This window comes from Calypte anna, chromosome Z (assembly GCF_003957555.1).
Source record: "Calypte anna isolate BGI_N300 chromosome Z, bCalAnn1_v1.p, whole genome shotgun sequence".
In the NCBI taxonomy this organism is placed as follows: Eukaryota; Metazoa; Chordata; class Aves; order Apodiformes; family Trochilidae; genus Calypte; species Calypte anna.
The window spans coordinates 38,339,018-38,362,281 of NC_044274.1; the positions used below are offsets into that span (position 1 = coordinate 38,339,018).

The following is a 23,264-nucleotide window of genomic DNA, read 5'->3' on the forward strand; positions in this document are numbered from 1 at the left end:
CCCCAACTGCAGAATGCTTTCCTACCATCATTCCATTCACTGTAAGCTCTCACAATGAACTTCTGACCTTCCACTGTGAAAAACTCTTTCTGAGCAAGAGCTTTCCCACCAGTGCTGTGATTTTCATAGTTTCTCACTGACTCATTGCAGGAAGAATTTCCACCACCTATGACACCAACAAAAGCCCAGGCTTGCCTGTGAAAAACAAAAGTAAATGTTTAAATATTATGGTCCTTAAAAAGCTCATATATAATCCTTCTGCCTGCTCTTCCAAATTAATTTTAAAACTCAACTTCAAAATGCCAAAGACAAATGGGCAACCTGAAAAACAACTTAGTTTAAAATAATTAATGTCCTATTTATAAATCAACAACTCCAAGAGTTCTTAATGGAGAAGACTTCCAGATTCATTTTTAGTACAACATCCAACAAGAGGCACTTTTTCCAAAAGCAAATTGCAAGAGATGAGTGACAGAAGCAATAAAGGATCCTACTCCCAAAAAGCTTTACTGGGGTGCAAGACAACCATGAGCCAGTGCTGAAGTTCCTGTTGCAGCTCACTGCTGTCACAATAGCAAAAGCGGTTGCCCAGAGATTCAGGAGATTGTGTGTCCATCAGGCTGGGAGTGATGGACACAGCTCAGACCCAGAAAAGAAACGACATGCTGTTACACAACACATGCACACACGGTAACTGATGTTTCTAAAGGCTTTTTGCTGGTCCTTCCCTCAGCTGGACACTTAACTTGGCTGAGCAGCAGCACAGAGTAGGGATCTGTCCCGGTTGTACTTCTTCTTCCTACAGCTCTGCTCAAGGCTTCTAAGTTTTTGGAAATGAAAAACAAACCACATGGCACAAAAAGCTGCCACCAAGTTCAAAAAACAAGACTATTTTGCTGTCCTTTACTCTTCTGTAATGCCATAATTATCTGTCCAGAGAAAACAGTCAAGATCATCTACTAAAAAGCCAGACAACTTTGCATCATTATTCACCCCAAATGACAACACTGTCAGCTGGTTGGAGTGTAGACTGTTGCTAATGATTGATTAAAAAGCAGGTATCAAAATCACTCTAAATCCAGTAGCCTTTATCTCCATTCCCTCATGGTATTCTTACTGATTTCTGCTAAAAGTGTAAATGTGCTCATGAAAGTTCAGACTAGACCAGCTTTTCAGCAGCAGCAAACCAGCTGAACATTTCATAAACCAACATTTGAAATCAGTACCAAGATACTCTGATGCATGCTATTTTGCATCAAGACAAAGAAGGGGCAAGCGTTGTAATGCAGTATTGACCCTCATCCTGCAACCTCCTTCGCTGACTTTACAGGTTTTAAAAATGACCCTGCTTTTTCTCAGTAACCAGCCAGAAGAGCTCTCACCCATCTTCCACAGCAGAACACAGCAATTTTGCGTGCTTACAGAGCCTCCACTGATTAATGAAAACAGACAAGAATCAGTTCAGCAGAGAAAGAAAAAGGCTGCTTCTTCCCAGCTTCAGGCTGAAGAGTTCCTCATTTCAGAGAGCTCGGTGTGGAGTTCACAGGCTGAGAGGAACACCAGAAAGCCACAGCTCCAGGTCAGGTCAGGGCTGGCTGCACAGCAACATGAACAACCACTCATCAGCTTCTTTGCTCTTAGCACTTCTGTGGAACTTATCACAGAAGTCCAGGTCTCAGCACCTCTGGAATAACTGCTCCAAAGGCCAAACTGCAAGCACTTCCCATCCCATGACACGTGCTTACGCAGCCACTGACACAAGAGTGGTTCTGTCAGGAACTAAGGTCAGAACACACCATCCTGACTAATGTTCCAGCCCACTGCTGAGAGAGCAGAGTGAGGAAACTAACGGGAATCCTAATGACGGGGATCCTGGGGTGTAAGAATGGAATGGAAAAATCTAACCAACCACTTTCCTGGAAAATCCAAACAAGTTATACAACACCATCTTAATGGAAGCTGGAGAACAGACCGACAATTAGTCTGGAGACCTGGTCCACCTCTGCCTTGTTTTGCTCACTATTGCAGCACAAAGCCAAGCTTAGAACATGCACTGCATGTCATTTGCAACAACTGAATGAACAGCAGAACAATTTAAGTTTCCTGCTTTTTATTAAAACTCTTATTAAACATCTTCTGTCTCATGATTCAAACCCTGACCAACTGGAAAGAATAGTCAAAAGATACAGAAACACCTTGTGAGTCAACTTCAATATCAAAACAGTTGTACAGACGGTTTCCTTGCAGAAACAGTAAAGGAGAGATGTACTTTCAACAGAGCAGTGTCTACCCTGGCATTGCTTGCTCCTCCAAAGAAAGTCACATGCATTAGAAGTTTCACCTAGCAACTGTTTTCTGTCCATGTGTTTGAGGGAGAAAAAATTCCTTGTTGCACCCAGTTTTAATTTCTGTAATAAACAGTGAAAGAAAGAAATTAAAAGTATGTGATAAAACATGTCACACAGATGCCTGGAACACTCGGTCTCCACACTATCAAAACACTGAACTCTGAATACTACTACTGAAGTAGTATGTACAAGATATCAGAATCTGTACCTAATCTTTACTCAGTACAGCAGGGAAAATAAATTATTTACCTGTAACTCAATCCTCTGACAAACTTGCTTCCCAGAAGATTTTGAATAGTAACTCTGGTTTCCTCCAGTAGATTTTTTGCAGCTGAATCTCCTACAGCAATAGCGACTATGCGACCAGGACTTCCATTTTTCAGCAAGTTCTGGAGCTCCAAGCTGTCTTTTGAATATTCATGAGTATCAAACTTCAGCACTTCCAGAACCTTTGCTGTATCCTGATCGATTATTCTCACATTTAGCCCTCGGGAAAAATTCTTTTTATATGTATAAGGACCATAGGCCAGCCCTGAGAAATTGATAGTCTTTGACAAAAGAGTCCATGATAACTTTTGGTGCCCATGTAACTCCAGCGTTCCTTGAGGGCCCACACCAATAAATTTTTTGCCAAATTCTGGCACATCAGCACCTTCATTTGACTTTCCATACAAAATAATAGTTGCTTTGGATTTATAGCGGCATTTCTCTGCTCCAACATGAAGCATTCCACCATCCTTTATCAGGATAAAGCGAGTTCTCAAGGTAATATTTTTAGAACCTTCTTTATCATCACCAAAAACAAGTAAACCTAAAGGAAAAAAAAAATTCTGTAGGTCAATGTGAAATTCAGGTAGACTCAATGAACCAAGTTTTACAGTAAGAACAGCAGAAAAATAAATAATGATTTTTCACACCCCTGAATTAAGCCATTGTTGTCTTATACACTCTTAGGAATGTTTGGGAAAGTAACTCCTATCTATTGTGATTCATCTTTCTAAGAATCTGGTAAGTTTATTCCTAATATTTTCTGACACTTTAGCAGAATTACTAACATATCAAAGTCACCATCGAAAGTGGTGCACAAGGAAGGCTACCTAGACAACTCTTGTTTTGCTACAGCCTACAGAAAAATCAAATCCAAAAAAGACTCTACATTATCCATCATTTTTTAATGCTGTCTGTGGTCCACTAGGCTGAAAAGTAAAATCAGGGAATTTGGTCAATAAGCTGCAACATGAAATACCAAAACATTTTTTATTTAATCAGAGAAATAAAAGTTATGCAGTAAACTTAAGCATGATGCTCAACTTGCCATTTCATACCTCCATCCTGTATAACTATAGAGTGTACTGTAGCATCTGAGTTCAGACGAAACAAATCCCCTTTTCTTATAAAAACTCTCTTTTCAGGATCTTTTCCAGGGCTCCAGTTTTTAAGACGAGGATTCTGATCAGGACAATTCTCTGCAATACAATGTGAAAGTCAGCTTTAAAGAACAAGAGTCATCACATCAATCAAGGCAGAATTGGGATGAACATGAGCAAGACAGTCAGTAACACACAAAGGATTCCCACTTCCTTCTGTGATTATGATGCAGTCATGGATGCTACTGTTTGTTTTCAAGCAGCCAAAAGGATACCTGAAAGGCTGTGAAGGCATTATTATACTACCAATGATCACAGGCTGCAATGTCAACATACACTGTTGACAACAGATATTGTGACCTCCATATGACTTTTTAAAAATTTTCTGCATCCCTTGCAGTAGGTGAGGAGAGGCAAGTGGGAAGCTCTCAGGTCCAGAGCAGTCACAGTGGATGTCCCAGCTAGGTAGCAGCTAAGCTAGCCAAATAATTTAGGCCAACTAACACGGTTGTAAAGCATCTAAATATCTCACCTCTCTCAAAGTCTCCCCCTCTGTGAGAAAGACTGATCCCTTCTTGCTCTGAAGCATCTAAATAATCTCTTTCAGAGTAGGTTTTTGCATGTAGGTGATAAAGAGGGACAAGACAGTCTTAGTATATTTATTACCAGATCTTACTGGTTAGAGCAGTTTCCTGGGAGACTAGACACTTGGGTCTAAACTTTGTTTTGTACTCTTAGGAAGTCAGATTAAATATGGGGCTACAATACACATGGGCAGACTTACATGCAACCTTTGCTGAAACCCTGCTGGTACTACACGGGCATTAACACCATAGTACAGAGCCAGAAAAGGAGAAGCAGCAGCAAGGTTGTGACAAGGTTGCGTTAAGTTACAGCAGTGCAGTATTTGCAACATGCACATCTTCAGCATAGTGAGCAGCTGAGTAATGTAGCAGCATAGCCACACTGCAAAAACAGAAACGGGAAGTATATTCCTTGGATTTTCTTACAAAAATAAAAGTCAGACTGAAAATATTTTTCTAAAGCAAATGATAACCAAAAATTTGCCAAAACAAACAGGTTAGCAGCCCAACTGATTTTAAACAGTCAAAATAGCCTTTTTACATTTCATCTTTTGGAGAAAAGCACTCTCATATCCTACATGAGATTTCAGGGGTAAAAAGCTATTAGCAATAACCCATTCTTGAAAAATCTAATGAAAGTGAAACCTATCCATGTTTAACACAAGCCAGCCTTAGTTTTGCTGACAGAAATGTTTTTCCTTCGGTTTTACTCTCCACATTTCAAATCCTTTCCAACTCAGGAAACCCACATAAACCAAGATTTGACTACCAGTGGGGAAAAAATTGCAAACTACATAAGAGCAAAAGGCATCCAAGTAGTAATACAAAAATAAAATAAAATAAAATAAAATAATCTTTGGGAGGGTTCCTAAGTAGATGGCATTTAGAAAATTGAATTCAACACATGAGGGAAAGCCAAAAAGCATTTTGATCAGCAAATCCAAACAGACCACTCACCAGATAAATGCAAGTCTATTGCCTGACTCATGCAGAGTCACTAAACACCTTGCCCCAGACACCATACACACAAACACTGTGAAGAAATATGCATTTCCTGGCTGGCAGCAAAGGGCAACATGAGGAAACCATGAGTCGGCAGCCCGGTGATCCCTGCTTCACGTGATTCACAGAACAGAGAAACTAATAACTGCAATTTTTTTCCCTCCGACTCAGAAAGAAAAAGTACAGCATAATAACTAAGCAAATATAAATTTAATCTGTTTTACATTACAAAGAATGCATCACCATGAGAAATAAGCAGTCCTGTAATGCAATTACGCTTCTGGGGCACAGCATAGCAACTTTTTGGCAAGCAGATCAGATGTGCCCAGCAGGTTTGTTTTTTTTAAATTCTCCCTTAGCAATTGCAGTGGGGTGCAGTGAAACACTATTCAGTACTTCATGATATGTTATCTTCAAGATTATTGATTAGGTTTTACAGACCATAGCCACTGCCTTTACAGTTGAAGTTAAATGAAAACAGAAGCACAGAAGAGAAAATGTTAGGTAGTCATGGCCTTGCCAAATTTAAGCACTCATGCTGAAAATTTTTCAGGTCAACCCTCTGCTTCAGAGCATTTCTGGAAAAACAGGTCAACTCTCCTTCAGGTTTACAGGTCCACAGAGTTGGTGGAAATGCAAGCAGTATTTCTGCAAACAGTGGAGGGAAAACAAAACAAAACAGAAAAGTAATTCTAGAACCTTCCATGTGCTGGAGCAAGGCTATGAAATTTGGCAGGAGAAGAGGCAGGAAGCAGCTCTCAAGATGCAGTTAAATAGTCGCTTTCTACCTGCTTAGCCACCACGTCTGGAGTTCTTAAGGCCTCTGGGAAGAAGTTATCAGTGTTACATTATGCTCAGCAGAAGTTTATCACAGTTTGGCAGCTAAATTTTCTAAGGATCCTGTTTACCCTGGGCAAGCTCCAGGCAAGAGCTCCAAAGGCCAAGTAGGACTTTTCCCAGAAAACCTCCCCAGCTTGTCATCCTGACTCTGCAGCACAGGCCCCTGGAAGTGGGGAAGGAAATTGCATTTCCAGTGCTCTCCCTAAGCTCCAGCATTCAGGAGTCCTTAGAAAGAAAGATGATGACAGGAAGATAAAAGCAAGGAGGAAAAAAAAAACAAGCTGACAGGCATAAAGAGAAATAAAGACAAGTATAATTTTCCCTTTGGAAAAGGTATGTCACAGGTTTAGGATTCACACACAATTCCTACTATGTCTTACTGCACTGCCTTCCGAACAGCTATCAAAAGAACTGACAATATGGATTTCCAATTAGCCCTTAATAAGAACACACCTAGCTGGAAATAGTGTCATTGGCTGTGTATGCTATGTTGAAGCTGAGAGTATTAACATTTCAGCTTCTTGTGAACCCTTTGGGAACTGCTGCAACAATACCGTAAGAATAAAATTTGAGCCAGACTTTGCTTGGTGCCTGTAGGAGTTTCTCTTGTGTCAGGGCTTCCAAAGGACTCAATGGGCACAATTAGTTTCTGGGTTTTGGTGGGGTTTTTTTGTTTGCTTATTTTGTTTTTGTTTTTTAAAGAACAATGCAGAGAAATTTAAGACACACTGCAACAACTAACGCTGAAAACTGGCCTCAACTTCCATTGAGCAGCAGTGGGACATTGCAGGATGTTAGGTAGACATGGCCTTAGCTTACTCTTTAGCTGTTACGTAAGTCATGACATATAGACAAAATGTAGACAGAAAACAGGCTGTCTGCTTAATGACAGCAACTCTTCCTGCAACATCCTCAGTATCCCCAGTGCATCCATCCACATCTGCTGGCCATTCATTCCATGAAAAAAAATTGCACAACTCAAAGCTTCTGGAATAAGCTGCTGGGGATGAAGCAAAACCATTCCAAAACCACTTACATTTTTTAAAAAGGTGAGTCATCTCCTTCCTGTTATCAGCTCCTAAAGCCTTAAGAAACTACTATTATACATATTCCCAACGCACAGTAACACCCTACTTCTACTAAAACCACCATAAAATCTGCAACTTTCAGCTAATTAAGAGCTCAAGTCTTGGTATCAAAGCAGAAAGGTTTTTTCCCCTTCAAAGGGCTTCTCAGAGTCAAGTGGCTAAGTCAGCCTTCAGACTTCTCTTGAACTTGGCTATAAAATAAAGTACTTACTGCAGACATGCACCTCTGTTACCAGCCTTCTAGATCACAACAGAGAAGTATCTTTCCATGTATTACTCCCTCAGCTTTGTTTTTTTTTATTTTTTATTTTCATCATTTTTAGGAAAACTTGGTAACTTAACCCAAGAAGAGACCTCAGCATGCCACCACCAAGAACGTGTGCATCTTTTAGGCATATTCATTCATTTTCTGCAGCCATCTGAAATCTTTAATTGGTTATCTAGTTTGTTCAGACTGTGGCACACAGAAATGGAATCTTTTGTCTTACTATGCCAAAAGCCACTAAAGAGTCTATTGTGTTACATTAAACAACAGTTTAAACTCCACTCTGTGTAGCTTTTATAAACCAGACTTCTACACTAAAAAAACCCGTAACAAAATGACCAGTAATTCAAACTACAATATCAACCTTTAGTAACAGTACCCTGCAGCAACTTCTAGCAGTACTTGGCCATAGGGATGTATACTTAGTGATCAGCAGTTAAATCACATCACTTGTTCATGTTTTATAGCCACTGACACACTTGTGAGGCTTTCCCAATACAATGAAAGTTGCACAGCTTTTTAAGAGGAGCTGAAAAAAAAAAAAATCAAGGCTAATAGATCAAAAAGGTCAATTTGTGTATAAACACAGCAAACACACTGTTGATATAAATACTGGCAGATTTTTAAAAATGGTTCTACTCTAACACTTCTACTACCTTCCTTAGCTACTGCTTAAACAGGACTTAGTTTTGCTGCCATTTGTGAATTTATCAGACAGCTTCTTCTGCAGACAAAAATAATTACACTTACACAATATTAAAGCTTCTTTTTCCCTCACAAGTAGTCTGTCTTTACTATGACAACTTTCTGTTTCAAGTATAACGAACCATTCATAGAAAAATAGAAAAATTACACTGATAACAGAAAAAGGTCCTAATAAAACGCCCCCAGACAGTGCTTCCCTCTATCTTGAAACTGCAGTAAGCATCCTATTTTTGCATTTAACTTTTAACACTACTTCTGATGCTGAATTACTGAATGATGTTCACAGGGACCGTAATTCAAAGGGTGATTTTGTTTGCAAACGAACTTACCGTCTGGAGCATATTTTGAAGCTATTCCTAAAAAAATCCCAAGTGCAACGAAAAGCGAAAGGCTAGAAATGGCAAAGCAAATGAGAGTATTTTTATGCCTGGTGGCTGCTGCTGCCTGTCGGCGATGCTGATCCACTGGCAGGGAGGGGAGCCTTGTCCGAGCTTCTTGCCTGGCAGAGGTAAATTCGGCTGCAGCGTGGCTCTGCGACGGCGGCGGGGGACGGAGAGGGGCGATCCTCCCTGGGACGTACCCCGAACACCTGTGACTGCTCCCATTCTGAGCCCGGAGAAAAGCAGGGGAGCTCCCCCTGGCATCAGTGTCTTGCATGTTATAAAGTCACTGGAACAAACACAGATTTTATTTTTTTAATAAGAGGTAGGCTTTCGGACTGCAGAGCACACTACGTTAAAGAAGAAAAAGAAAAAACCCAGGAAATTTCAAGACACATGTTTTCTCAAGAACAGCCACTGAAACCGAGGTTATTTACAAAGTATCAGTCACTCAGTCCCTACTGGTCATTTGTCCCGGTGTAACAGCTTGAAAAAATAGTAAGGATATCTTCAACAAAATTAAACTCAAAAGCATCTGGTATGGTAACTCAGTACAGAACAATTTCTTCGTAGTTCCACCACTTATTGTTTATAGAGTTTTTTCAGTTAACTTCTATTATGCAACTGAGAAAGAAGCTGAACAATAAGAACACTAGCAACCCCTTCTTCCCCATAGTTATGCAAAGAATGCCTAAATCTATTTCTTCCGCAGGCAGAAGCTGAACAAACTCCTCATTGTTCTCCTTCATGGAGAGGATGCTGAAAGAGACAAGTCCTCCTTCCACACGTGAACCAGTAAAAAGCACTTAAGTATGTAAAATACCAAGCAAAATTTTATTTATATTCATGCTGATCCAACTTAGTCAACATCTTTAATTAGCTGAGGCAGACAGCCTACAAACATTTAATCACTCACAGTGGGATGTGCTTGCTAGTAAAAGTGCACCAGAAACAGCCCTGTAAGAAAGTCATCTACACCTTGTTCAGAAAGATGGATTTTTCCAGCTGCTAAAAATCTTGGAAGGAACATGACTGCTCTAGCTCTCTGCACCTATCACCCAGAAGGCAGGGATACTTCCATTTCATTTACAAGTATTGTTTCCACCTTTTCCTGAAGCAATTGGTGATGAAAACCTACCAAAACCATTAGTGCCTGGCCCACCCTCACCACCACACTTTTCCAGTTTGTGTCAAGAAATTCAGAACTCTTCACTACTTTTCTCAGGTTTCTGATCAGATATGTGGTATTGTGCATAGTATTCAGAGAGCTTGCAGAACTTTTTTATTTTTTTAATTAACATTTCCTAGGCATGGTATTTTTGAGTGGGCTGCCTGAGTTTCAGCTAACTGAAACTTAAGTTCCTAAACTAAATTGTGAAGGAGATTTAGGAGTAAGACACGAATTAAATAGAAAAATGAATTATGAAGATAAAAACTACCAATGTGTGGAAATCACAAAGATCCTCTTTCTCTTTCATTAACAAAAGGAAGCCTGAAGTGTCAGGCACTCTAATGAAGGAGAAATGTGACAACTATAATATTATTCTGAGAAGCAGAAAATGAGCTTTTTGTTCCACATTCTGCAAAATCTGATACTTCACAGTTTCAAGGCAGGACAGTTGTTACTACTGAACTGGCTGGATTACCCTTTTTCATGGGAGACAATGAATCTCCAGATGTATGCACAACGACAATGACGGCAATGAAATATTAACAGGAGTAACCATCTCAGAGTCCAAAGATTAGGCTAAGCTCTCCAGCAGTGTTTCTCCCATCTGTTAGCTGTAGAAAAATTACTTTCATCAGTCTCCTTTTGTACTTTGAGAAACTGTTTCCCAAACCTAACCCTCTGCTCTGAAAATTAACAACCCAATACATTATGAGCACTGTGGAACAGCTTGCTTCCACCACTCATGCCTTCACAGTCAGCTCCTTATCTTTCAGCAGTGAAAACTCAAATAATTTCTATGCTTCAGAAGTGGTGTCAAAAGCTGAATAGAGACGGAGCTTTTCAACTAATATAAAAGCAGTATTTATATTAAGCTAGAGCAACTACTGAAGTATCTCTTTGATTAAAAACTTTAAAGAAACCTGACCCAGCACTTAGATTTTCTTTTTTATGGGTTGGTGCCCCAACGCATTTAACATTGGTTAAAAAGTTGTCAGATAGAACCACAGAATATCATATGGCACATACCTAGAGAACAACAGAATATTAATTATAACGTGATACAAAGAGTTAACTAGTTTGTTAATTGATCAGCTACATCAAGTAAATCCAAAAAGTTTATGCAAAACATACTTCTAAAAAATATTTTACAACAATTTTGCCTCTTAAGGTACTACTAGCCCTTTAATATGTCACTCTTGAAAACCAATATTGGAAATACTTGTCATATGTCAAGCATACATTGTTTTGTACAAAGCATTCCACCTTGTTTGGCAGCGTCATTCTGCAAACTGCCAAGATTTTCCAACTATCCCATTCAAGTGGAAACACAGGTCACCCCAAGGATGGATAATGAGATTGCCCACTAGAAAATAAAAATAACAAAGCAGTAAGGAGATACTTAGCACAAATCAGAAGATTTACTATATAGTTTTCCCTTACAACAGAGGCAACCATTTCAACACTTCCCTCTTGCTGTTTATCTGAAATTCTCTTGCTGAAAGAAGTACCTTTTTCTATCCTGTGGAACAGGTACTGGCTTTCATTATAAATTAGTACACATTGACAACCCAATCCGAATTACTTGTTTATTTCCACTCTGGAAGTCTTCTGATAACAGCACACAAAGGCAAGTGTACCAATTGCCTTTGTGGCCAGTTATGCTCTAGAGAGTGCAGTTATTTGGTTGGATGTGTACAGTTTGAGTAAAATTCTCAGGGGGAATGAGAAAATCCATTTGAACAATTTAAAAACCCAACCTCCTTTCAGGTTCCAATGCACCTGAACGTTTTGATGTAGCACTTTTTCTTCCTCCACCCAAGATTTAGCCATTTCCCTTTGATGCTATTTTTCTATGCCATCTTCACTAAAAGACAAAAAATGGTAAGATGAAGGCTCCAGAGGACCATTTACATTAAAAAAAAACAAAAAAGACCAGAGAGGGCTGGCTACTGCCACCAGAATCTGCTAAACCCACACAAGTAGGAGGTCTTCTAAAGGAGCTCATGATGTGGGCAACTCATCTTGATGGTGCACTCCTAGACAAGAGTCGCTATTACTGCATCAGCCTTTTGCAAGAGTAGTAGTGCTGTTCCACACAATCCAGATTTTTGCTTACACATACCTTCTGCAACACAAGCAAGCAAGCAAGCAAGCATGAACTTCTCATACTAATCATATCAGCCAACTCAGCTTACACCACCTTAAAGAAAAAAAGAAAAAAAAAATTTTGCACAGTATCCAAGTAAAAACAGTGACTACCTAACAAGGCTGTCCCTGCCAGCAGAGCATCTGAGCTGTGTGGACAGCAAACCCCAGCAGGCAGACAGCAATGAGCCACTGAACAGGCTGCAGCATCTCCACTCTCCTCACATACTCCTTCACCACTTTTAACTTGTGCCACTACTACACTCATACAAGTCCACATTGTTCCACACCAGCAAAAACTAGCACCATATGCACTGTACAACCAAGGGGTAGCATCTAAGCCACCTGAGATTTACAAGCAAGGTGCAGGCTTATCTGTTACAGGGTCTGGGGGTGGCTTCCTGGAAAGGAATCAGATTCTTTCAGGAGGTAATTCAAAACATCAGCTGACACCACTCAAAATGTGAGAAATACACCAAGACATTCCACACTTTTCTGCTGTCAAATGCTTAGCGTAACAAAACATGTAAAACTTGCTAGAAAATGCTTGCAGCCCTGCACCTTCCTGCAACTTTGTGAACAAAATATGCTTATTTCCATACAGTACAAATAAATTAATGCTTCTCTTAAAGCATATTTTAAGGATGCATGGTTCACAGGTCTTAAAAATAAAAGTGAAACTAGAAGAAATCCCACTGCTGTTGCTCTGAATATCAATTACCACTAGCTATAGTACCTGGTGGTACTACTATAGACGACTACTACACCATTTAATCTCAGAGTATATAATTGCCATGAAAGAAAAAGCTGAGGAAGGATGGGGGAAAACCACATACATCAAGTAAAATATTTTCCCATGCATTATAGCACCACACTGGTTAGTGCTGCATGGCTAGCACAGGCAATTGTCTGGTAGGAGATCAAAGGGTAGTGAGAAACTCAAAGGAAAGGGACAAGAAGTTGGCATGAAAAGGCTCCTAAGTAGCTACAACTGCTGAAGAGAAAGGGGTGTGAAACAAACTCCTGAAGTATATAGTATGCACACCTTCAAAAGCCTCCAAGCTGGCCAACTACACCAAAGATACTCATTTCAGGACAATGTTTGAAGTGCCCTAAACGTCCTCATCTCAAAAAATCTTAACCTGATCATCAGAAAATCAATAGTTGCCAAAAGGCAAATAGGGTGGCCAAAGGCTTTCCTATCTGGTTCCACCTTATTTTCTTCCACTGACTGGTTTTGAAATTACTTCTATTCACTCTGCTAATAGCATGTTTGGAGGAACCTACTTTTCCACCCATGTGTGCAAAAGCTGGAAAGAATGAGTATGTTCACAGTAAAGCACATTAACACAGTGAAGTAACTGTTAGAATCACAATGTTTATAACAGCCAAAAAATTCCAGCTGACTTTAAAATGTAGAACCCTATGCATCTTCTGTCATAACATACACTGATAGCTGCCACCATTGAGTCTTCTCCCATGCCCAGCAGTTTCAGAAGAAAGTCAAAGGACAGATAGAAAGAGTGAGTGAGAAACAGAGATACAAACATGATAAGAATTATAAAACTTTGTAAAAAATAAGTTACATTGCACCAGATTTTCTGAATTTCCTGGGAAGGAACTAATTTTACTGATTTTTTGGCACACAGAAAACAAATAAAATTGTATAATAGGCAAACACTGATGAGCACATTTCCTAAAACAAGTCTTTCCAAAGCACCACAAAACAAGAGATAGAATTGCTAATATGCACAATATTTACAGTATAAGACAAAGTCTGCAAGATAAAAATTATCTCCATCAGCTGGTCTAATTAAAACTTTTGGGCACACAACTCTTTCTTTGGGTCAAAAGCAAATTTAAAACTTCTGTATATAAGTAGAGAAAGTTTAATTACACAGGTTTAGGTGATATACAAAATAATTTAATCATCTATGGATTAGAAAGGATGATGGGACAGGTGGGAGAGTGGTGGGAAGATTTCTTCTCAAGGGAAGGAAACAGGTAATTCGTAGCCTGTGGACTATCAGTTTGTCTGTGGGAACAAGAATGAAATTACAGCAAGCAAAACCACTCTTGTGTGGTACCCAAGAAACCACTCTTCATGGTAAGCCATGAAGCTTACAGCATACGGAAGAGCCATGAATTTAATTCCTAGCCTTTTTAGAAGGCATTTAGTAGATCTCTGTTAAGAATGAGTCTGAAAGATCAGAGGCAAAGTCAAGTTTTGTACAAGAAAATCGGTTCCCCTCTCCACAGTGACAACTGGGCTTTTATCCTTCACCCATATTTGTGTGAATCAGCTCTGTAGCAGCCACTTGGGCTCACTTAGATAATTGTCAGGAAAGCACCTGATGCAGCAGATTAAATATCTAGCATTCCATAAAGTTCTTGTAGAAAAATTTGAGATTTTCACAGTTCTACTGCACAGATGTATCTTCCTGCAGAAATGGGGTGGTCTTTTCCAGTTCCTGGATAGCCAACATTATCCTGTAAGCATCCAAGTGCTCTTAACTGACCTCAAGACACTGATATTTTCAGTCTGCTCTTAGACATTTGCAACACCTTCAGATCTTGCCCACTGAAACAAAGAAACATAGGCCAGAAGCCACGACATTGAACTGTGGTTTGTGTACCTAAAATGCTTCCAGTGACTTCAATTCCCCCTCACCCCTCCCTTTGTTTCTTTTTTACAGTTATTCTCTGTAAATCCCACAGAAACTGGGGAACTCTCTTTTGTTCCTCATTCATGGTTACAACAATACCAAGTTCTGCTGGAAGGAATTATTCAGAAACCATTTGTTTCTTCGCATACAAGTGAATTGAACAATGACTCAAATCCAGTCAATACAGGAGAGCACACTAGGACATACAGGACATTTTTATTGAAATAGGCAATATTAATGGAATAATTTTTACTGTTTTTCTCAGAAAATGAGAAATGAAAGACTGAATAACTTGCATAAGAGATGAAGAGTGGAAATTTGCATTTTAATCATGCATCTGCCACTAGCTTGCTGCATGAACCACAGCTTATTTGGGCCCCGAGTCTGTAACATGAGAAAGAAGCAGTCACTGGCTTCACAGGGATACAGTGAGGATTAGTTTATGAAACACTTTGGTCTCCTTCAGCTCAGCAAAGCATCTGAGCACCAGACTACTTTTAAGCAAATAAATACCTCCATTTTAATCAACAGCTTCCATGTAAAATTAACAGACTTGGGGCATTTACCTTAGAGAACCTGAAGATGGTAGGGAAAGAAAACCTAGAGACAGGAAAAAATACTGGTTTTAAGACTACTACTCCCATTGATGACTAGAAGTGATATCTGTAGGTATCTGCAATCTCTAGAAAAACACAAATCCCATCCAAACCAGCCACAGCTATTTTCTGTGTAATGTTAACACACTTCAGAGAAATTAAGTCCAGTTCTGGCACTAGCTTGAATCACTGATGATACAGAGTTCAAGAGGAGGAAGGTGACACTAAGTACCTATTACCTTCTTATAAAATTGGAAAAACTCTCAGATACATTATAAGCATATACAACAGCACAGAATGTAACAGGCAGTGGGGAAAAAGTGAGATCCCGTATTTAGCTTTGGTCAACAGACATAAAAATAACACTGCAAGAAACTCCTGAGTGATAGTATCACTTAATAATCAGTGGGTTGGTATGTTTAGACATATTTAAACTATGAATCAGTACCATAACATGCTCTCTTCCATATAAGTTATTCTTCATCTTGCTTCTTTGTATTTGTCGTGGTTTTCTTCTCATGCAAAACTCTCAATTTCTTACAATGTTTTCAGTCTAACTCAGATTTCAGTAAATTATATGCCACCCCTTATTCTTTCTGCTTACTTGAATAATTGTGCAAAAGCCACAAAGAAAATATCACTGCTTGAGAAGCTGAATTGCTGTAGCTGCATACCCACATTCTTTTGAAGTTGTCTTGCATTTATATGAGCCAAGTCAAATGAGTTTGCATTAAAAGATAATAAAGCTAAGAGCTCCAAATGACATCCACTGAGCAAACAGCTGTGACATCAGCATCTCTTAGCTGTTTGAACCCCCAAAGGATTCTTCATCCTGGGGAAGGATGACTAAGAGAGGATATGACACAGGTTCATACAGTCAGAAGCAGCACTGAGAATTGATATGACATTTTATGTGTCTTCCAAGGAGGGGAAGGAGAAAGAAAGGAAGGAGAAGGAAGGAGAAGGAAGGAGAAGGAAGGAGAAGGAAGGAGAAGGAAGGAGAAGGAAGGAGAAGGAAGGAGAAGGAAGGAGAAGGAAGGAGAAGGAAGGAGAAGGAAGGAGAAGGAAGGAGAAGGAAGGAGAAGGAAGGAGAAGGAAGGAAGGGGAAGGAAGGGGAAGGAAGGGGAAGGAAGGGGAAGGAAGGGGAAGGAAGGGGAAGGAAGGGGAAGGAAGGGGAAGGAAGGGGAAGGAAGGGGAAGGAAGGGGAAGGAAGGGGAAGGAAGGGGAAGGAAGGAGAAGGAAGGAGAAGGAAGGAGAAGGAAGGAGAAGGAAGGAGAAGGAAGGGAGGAAGGGAGGAAGGGAGGAAGGGAGGAAGGGAGGAAGGGAGGAAGGGAGGAAGGGAGGAAGGGAGGAAGGGAGGAAGGGAGGAAGGGAGGAAGGGAGGAAGGGAGGAAGGGAGGAAGGGAGGAAGGGAGGAAGGGAGGAAGGGAGGAAGGGAGGAAGGGAGGAAGGGAGGAAGGGAGGAAGGGAGGAAGGGAGGAAGGGAGGAAGGGAGGAAGGAAGGAAGGAAGGAAGGAAGGAAGAAGGAAGGAAGGAAGGAAGGAAGGAAGGAAGGAAGGAAGGAAGGAAGGAAGGAAGGAAGGAGAAGGAAGGAAGGAAGGAAGGAAGGAAGGAAGGAAGGAAGGAAGAAGGAAGGAAGGAAGGAAGGAAGGAAGGAAGGAAGGAAGGAAGGAAGGAAGGAAGGAAGGAAGGAAGGAAGGAAGGAAGGAAGGAAGGAAGGAAGGAAGGAAGGAAGGAAGGAAGGAAGGAAGGAAGGAAGGAAGGAAGGAAGGAAGGAAGGAAGGAAGGAAGGAAGGAAGGAAGGAAGGAAGGAAGGAAGGAAGGAAGGAAGGAAGGAAGGAAGGGAAGAAGGAAAGGAAGGAAGGAAGGAAGGAAGGAAGGAAGGAAGGAAGGAAGGAAGGAAGGGAGGAAAAAAAAAAAGGAAAAAGGTGCAGACATGAAGAGGTTTCTGAACCTGACTCAGTACTGGATGCTACGGACTTCACAAATTTCTGTAGGTTCACAGAGCAACAAAAAGGTGGCAGAAGTCAAGCTGGTTGAATGCTGTTGCATCACTAGTACTGCCAAGAGCTGAGGAGGTCTCTGAACCATAGGCTGCTGGAAGCTGGAAGCTGTAGGATCATTATGCAGTATCTTTACCAGACATCTATTACTCATCACTGTCAGACATCGGGTAACTGTCTGGACAGACTTTGTCCAACATGATGTGGCTTTTCTTCTACTATGCTTAACCCTCTTCCTCTGCCCTCACTTTTCCAAAATCGCCTCCTCCTGTAAGAGTCAAATCTACCCCTCAGCTCAGTCACTGCAATTGTCTGTTTCCACTATCAGTACAAAATATATCTGTATCTGGTGGCTTCAACTAACATGCCAGACTTACATACAGTAGCTGAAACATAAGAACAGTTCTCATTTCATGATAGCAACAGTGGCCTCTTGAAACAGGCAGGGCACATACCAGCTTAAAATCTGTGATAGCACAAAGCCTTAAAAGTAACAGATTTGTCAAAAAAGTTTCTACAGCTGACAAAAGGAAACTTGACTGTATGCCTGAATACCAACAACCCTAAGATTGGCTCTAAGGTATCACAGGAGTCACAGAACTACAAGAGTTGAAAGCTTGGAGAACAAGGTACAGTGATTTAACTTACAAAACAATGTGTAACAAAGTGTGATTTAACTTACACAACATATTCAATTTTAAAAAAGAAGAAAACGTTTTCCATCATTTCCCTTTTATAAGAATCATTAACAGCACATTTGGGATATCTCAAAACAGAAGCTAGTCTTCAAAAAGCAAAACAAAGCCTTCTAACCCACCATTAAGTATGAATTCTGCTGAGCTAGGGGCTGCATTCATAGTTTGGATTACTGTGGTAAATTCCTTTCTAGGAAACTCCATGAACCTTGCACCCAACTACCACGCTCTGCAATATCCTGCCAGGTATAGCTCATTTTGCATGACTGTACTGTTCTTTTTTTCCCCCTCTTCTTAATCTCACATGCCGAAAAGACAGAAGAGCTACTAGTAGCCTCCCTTTTGTTATCCTACCTCACAGAAGAGCAATAAAATCAATGAACAGTTCTCAAGTAAGCATTCTTTAATGTCTTCAATATTTCCTTTCCGTATCAGTAAATACATCAGTTTTCTCCCTCGTATCTTTCTTCAAGGTACATAGTTTTCCACTCCCTCTCCACTTCCTTTCTCAGTACTACTATTCCAAGAAAATATTTCTGTGGATTTCTACACCCACATCTACAAACAATTCACTCCCATTTGTCTTGCCAAAAACATCTCCATTAAGTCAGTAGTGAAATACATTTTAGTAAAAACAAGCTAAGCAAGGATCAAGTCTAATCATGATTTGATTCCAAAGAAGAAACTGTAATTTACAATACAGATTCTAATCACATTTTAGATGATTTTATGACTGCCCTAGTAATGCAAAGAATGAACTTTATCAATGTACTTCAGACTACACTCCTATCACACATAATTTACTATACACAAAGTAAGATTTGCTAGATATTTTTCCTACTAATTTCAGTCACCTGCTTTCCAGTCATTGGTGCAATCACACCGAAAGTGGGGAACAGTGTCAGCACTTTGGGACTAGTTTCCTTGCAGAGATACCTACTGTGGCCCATCAGCTGAGAAACTTTTTTAGCCAGGAGGCAGGGAAAGTACAATGTATCTGGGTTGTACATCCGCAGTTCTGGAGCCTGTAGCATCAGCCTTCAGCAAACACCCAGGAATAGGTTTCTTCTCCCCCCCGCTACACCCCTGCCCCCTCCCTTCTCCCCCCATCTCCTGTTCAAGAAGAACAAAGAGGAAGTGAAGCTCTGAACTCAGCCTTTAAGTGGTCAGTGACCTTCCAGAGGTGGAGAAGCAAAGGTCCACCTCATACATAACACGAGTAAGATAAATGGAACTGAGTCACTGATCAGCACCCTTGGTATTTATAATATCCACCTTCCTTTCCCTGTGTGGAGGAAAAATAACAGCCTATAGAACAAGGCTCATTTTCTGCAAACAAGACTACCAAACCAAGCAGCTGAACTGACTTCAAAACCCATAAAAATAGTATACCAAAACTGTTCATCAAAGATTTTTCTGCAATGTGCTGGACACATGATAAAGCAAGTAATGACTGTGGTTATTATCAAAAACAAGTTAGTAAGTTATCTGTAATTAAAGAATTACCTATTTCTAGCACAGCTTGTCCATGATCCATAGGTATTTATTTGCATCTTTGATGATAAGAATGTTGTTTCCAAGTATTTAAATAAGACTGAAAAACAGCTGTGCCACTGCATCCTGCCATTACACAAGGAAATAAAACCTCCTGACCTCCTTTAAAGTACAAGTTATTCAAATACGCCTCAACTGAGATCTAAATAAAACAAACAAAAATAAATCAAGATGCAAAATAACTGAAGTCCCACAGTCTGCTCTTCAAGCCTCTAGAATCAGCGTATCTCCCTGTCCCATACCTATTTTCAAACGCATGCCTTAGGGGAAAACCAAGCTTTTTCACAGAATCACAGAATCAGCCAGGTTGCAAAGGGCCTCTGAGATCATCAAGTCCTACCCTTGATCCACTGTGGTAACCTGCCACTGTGGTTACCAGACCATGGCACTGAGTGCCACATCAGTTGCTTCTTAAAAACCTCCAGGGATGGAGAATCCACCACCTCCCTGGGCAGCCCATTCCAATGCCTGAATTTTTGTTCCCCTGCCCCATACCCAGGTTTGTCAGCTTGGAAGAAATGAACTATGCCACCACATGGTGATTCTTCCAGTCACAGGACCAGTCACAGCTAGGAAACCTTCAGTGGATTTTACAAGACTTGCTGAAAAAAGCATTTTTTTCACGCCCAGGATTCATCACCCTCTACATCTCCACTAATTAGCAACAAGTATGACGAACTGGTTAAATGCTTCAAGTCAACCTTCACCACCACTTTCCCTACAAAACATTGTAGGGCTGAAGTGGTAATGCTCATTATTAAAAAACTCTACAGTCTGCCAATGGAAAAATATCTAGGCACATGTCAAAACAGCACATGCCAGAGCTACTGTTTAGATCAGATGTTAAATTTTAGATGACCTCTCACTTTAGCAAGGACCTCACTGCAGTCCTCCTGTTTGGTTGGCTGGTTAGATTGGGTTTTTTCTTGTTCTTTTATTTGGTTGGGGGTTTTTTGTTTGGTTGGTTGTTGTTGTTGTTGTTTTACCCCCATTCTACCCCTTCACATTTCTCTTCATTTTTTTCCTGAATCACTTCTTAGCTGGGAGGATTACTTGTACTTCACATAAAGATTTTGTAGACACTTTGCTTTGCTCGAGCCCCTGGCATACACTTTGCTGGATGCTGTACTAGTAGGGAGAGCATAAGAGAAGCAGGCCCACCAAACTTCATCTGGCAGATTTTACATTCGTGCAAGCAGTGCCCAGGATCTGTGTAGACAAAGCACCTCTGAGAGCTGCTGAATCCTAGGAACAAAGATGAACCTCCCCTCCTCCCTACTGCTACCCAAAGGGCTTTTTCACATCAGTAATGTAGGTAAGCTGTTACAAACTTTTTTCTATGATTCATCAAAACTTGGCTGATGCCACCGAAAAATCTGAAGTACTGTTTACCTTCCTCATTGCATTGTCTTTGTCACGGCCCAGGCGCTCCTTCGTTTATAGAACTATTCAGGAGTGTAAAATCTATTTTCTCTCAACGAATCCATGCCACTAATTCACATTTAAAAATAAAAACCAGGGGAGTGTCTCCAGAACACACCCCTCATCTAAGCTGCGATGAAGCGCAAACGTAGCGCTTTCATTGCCATACGCTCTTTTTATTAGAAGGGCCGAGATGCACAACTCCCACTCAGGTTTTTTTCCACCCCTCTGGACAAGTAAAGCATGCCGCCTGTTACCAGGCACGGGAAAGGCAGTCCACTGAAACCCGGCGATGCCGATCGGGGCAGGTCCAAGCCGAGTTCCTGCCCAGCTTCCCAGCGGGACGCCGGCAGTATCCGATGGGAAGCGCCCATCGAAGCAAAGAAACGCGGAGGAGGCACCCCCCGCCCCGGCACCTGCCACCAGACCCCGCGGCAGGGCGCGGAGCCCACACCTGCCGGGGCCGCGGAGGGACGCCGGCGCCCGGGAGCGCTCACACGGCCGCGGGCGGAGCGGACGGCTTCTCCAGGCAGCCGCTGCCGCGCTTGCCGCCGGACGGCCCTCCCCGCCCCGCCGCCGTCTGCCACCGCCCCCGCTCTCTCCTCCACCCTCCCCTCCTTCCCTCCCTTCCTCCCCTCCCGCCGGCCCGGGAACAAAAGAGGCCGGTGTCGCAGCGGCCGGCCCGGCAGCCCCGGCAGGCCGCCCTGCGCCCTCGCCGCTCATCTGTGCCGGCAACCCGGCCGGGCCCCGGCCGGCCCCGACACTCGCGGCCCCGCCGTCGGTCCCGGCCGGGCGCGCACTCACCTGGGCCTGTCGCGGCTCGGCGGCGCGCTCAGGGCGGCGGCATGGCGCTCCCCGCCCCGGACACGGCGGGAGGCCGCCCGGCTGCTCGCCACCTCCCGCCGCTCCCCGCCCCGGCTGCCGCCCTTACGCAATTGGCAGCGGCCGCAGCCCCCCCGGGGGGATGATCCCCGGCCCCGAAAGGAGGCGGCTGCGCCCCGCCGCCGCGGCCCCGCCTCCCGCAGGCCCCCGCCCCCGCGCCGGGGGAGGAGTGGGGCCGGACCGAGACTCGCGGCCCGCCCTTCGCACAGCGCCGGGACCGCCTGCCCAGACCCGCCCCGCCTGGCGCCGCGCTGCCCGGCGCGGCTCCTGCTCGGCCGCTGTCCGGAGCTTGGGAGAGCCGTAGCCCCTGTCGCGGACGGGCGCAGCCACTCTGCTGCCGGTGGGACCGCTGCGGCGCCGCCCGCTGCGCCGAGTGCTGCCTCCTGGAGCTCCCGGGGCCATAGGGGGGGAGGGAGCAGGCACGAGGGAACTTTGGACCCTTGCCCAGACCCCACGACTCTCTTCGGGGCGGCGTGGAAAGAAACTACGTCTCAGCTAAAATGCCAAACACCCCGTAACGTGCCCATGTCCGGTTAAAAAAAAAAATAATTTTTTTTTTCTTTTTTTCTTTTTTTTTTTTTTTAAATCTCACAAGTGCTGCCGGGAGAGGTCGCAAAAGGTGCCCGCTGAAGGAGAGCAGGTGTAGGAGAGGGGAGGCAGCGGATGGCGAGACAAGGTGCTGCTGCTGCCACCCCGGCCTCAGCAGGGAGGGACACGCGGAGAAATCAGGGGTAACATGAGTAAAAAGCAGAAAGGTACCAGGTTGCCGTCGCTTCTTGTAGGACGGAAGGGGAGAGAAAAGTAAAAAGTTACTTACAAGAGTCGTAGCCCGGGCAGTCTCTGAAGGGAGAAAAAAAGCCGGCTGGAAAATCTGATTCCGCTTTCTGGGACTTTTTTTTTTTTTTTTTTTTTTTTTTTTTAATCTGATCAGGAGTAAAATCAAACTAAGCCCCCAGATGTTCTGAATTTCAAGGAACCAGTGCCTGCAGAGACTTCACAACGAAGCACATCAGTCTGGTTTAGAAATTCAGAGAGACTATGAAGCTCCAGGACTTACCTTTGTTGGGGACCCAGAACTTCGGGGATGCCTTCCTGGGCTTTGAGCTTTGGTGTATATCTGACAGCCGGCTTCTCTGAAATTTGGGACCTCCCACCTTTTCCAGAGGTTGGGCCAAACTAATTACAAATAATAATAAATATTTAAAAAAAAAAAAAAAAAAAAAAAAAAAAAGCACATCCTGATATTGGAGATGCTTTCAATGAACTGGTTCGGGAAATATAGCCAGCATTTTCCAACATAATTATTTCCTTGGGGAAATTCCAGGCAGCTGGAAACTAAGCGATAAGTCATTTATATTCCTGTAAACTCTGCTTCACGTAACTTCAGTTCCAGCGGTTTCGCCTTTGCTTACCAGTAAGCATAACCTGCCTTTGCCTAAAGCATACGGAGACATCTAGTGACTCAGTAATAAACTGCAATTCAAGTTCAGTTCGTTTGAAATTTTAGATTATAAGAGGATTCTTCGCTTCAGATATTTCACTAGGACTGCA

At 42.3% G+C, this 23,264-nt stretch overlaps 1 protein-coding gene across 1 annotated transcript in view; it reads right to left on the reverse strand.

Annotated features, from left to right (window-relative positions):
- The window catches only part of CEMIP2 (cell migration inducing hyaluronidase 2), a 48,240-nt gene extending 25,381 nt beyond the window's left edge, over positions 1-22,859 (reverse strand). The window contains exons 1-5 of the mRNA XM_008505856.2: positions 22,531-22,859; positions 8,529-8,868; positions 3,674-3,814; positions 2,598-3,159; positions 26-195 (exon numbers count right to left, since the gene is read on the reverse strand). Of these exons, the coding sequence (XP_008504078.1) occupies positions 26-195; positions 2,598-3,159; positions 3,674-3,814; positions 8,529-8,856 (1,201 nt within the window). The 5' untranslated portion in view covers positions 8,857-8,868; positions 22,531-22,859. The remainder of the gene's footprint in view (positions 1-25; positions 196-2,597; positions 3,160-3,673; positions 3,815-8,528; positions 8,869-22,530) is intronic.
- Between the last annotated feature and the right edge of the window lie 405 nt (positions 22,860-23,264).